This window comes from Cariama cristata, unplaced genomic scaffold (assembly GCF_000690535.1).
Source record: "Cariama cristata isolate BGI_N322 unplaced genomic scaffold, ASM69053v1 scaffold35045, whole genome shotgun sequence".
Classification (NCBI taxonomy): Eukaryota; Metazoa; Chordata; class Aves; order Cariamiformes; family Cariamidae; genus Cariama; species Cariama cristata.
The window spans coordinates 1-329 of record NW_009619876.1 but is presented as its reverse complement, the minus strand read 5'-3'; the positions used below and the strand labels follow the sequence as shown (position 1 = coordinate 329).

Genomic DNA, 329 nt, shown 5'->3' with positions numbered 1-329 from the left:
GAAGGCCCTGGAAACCCCCCCCCTCCCCCCACCGGGAAAAAAAAAAAAAAAAAAAAAAAAAAAAAAAGGGAAAAAACCCATCTTGTCTCAACTTACCTAACAAAAGTTTGTTTTTATCTTTACAGTCTGGCGTGTTCCACGGGTTGTTACAAGAAGCCCAAGGGAGCACAGGTACAAAGGACGCAAAAAGGTAGAAAAGTGTGTAGCACAGGATAATATTGTAATATATGGCTATTAGAACCGAGATGATCAGCATTGCAATGCCACAGCCTGCAAGAAAGGAGAGGGAGAGAGGGGAATAATGTCATTACTCGCAGGCGGAGGAGAGG

General features: G+C 43.8%; 1 protein-coding gene across 1 annotated transcript in view; it reads right to left on the bottom strand.

Annotated features, from left to right (window-relative positions):
- The window catches only part of LOC104162641 (sodium- and chloride-dependent glycine transporter 2-like), a gene marked incomplete at both ends in the record, with an annotated part of 6,361 nt that extends 6,091 nt beyond the window's left edge, over window positions 1–270 (bottom strand). Inside the window, one exon of the mRNA XM_009701418.1 lies at window positions 97–270. Coding sequence (XP_009699720.1) covers window positions 97–270 — 174 coding nt within the window. The remainder of the gene's footprint in view (window positions 1–96) is intronic.
- Window positions 271–329: the final 59 nt, after the last annotated feature.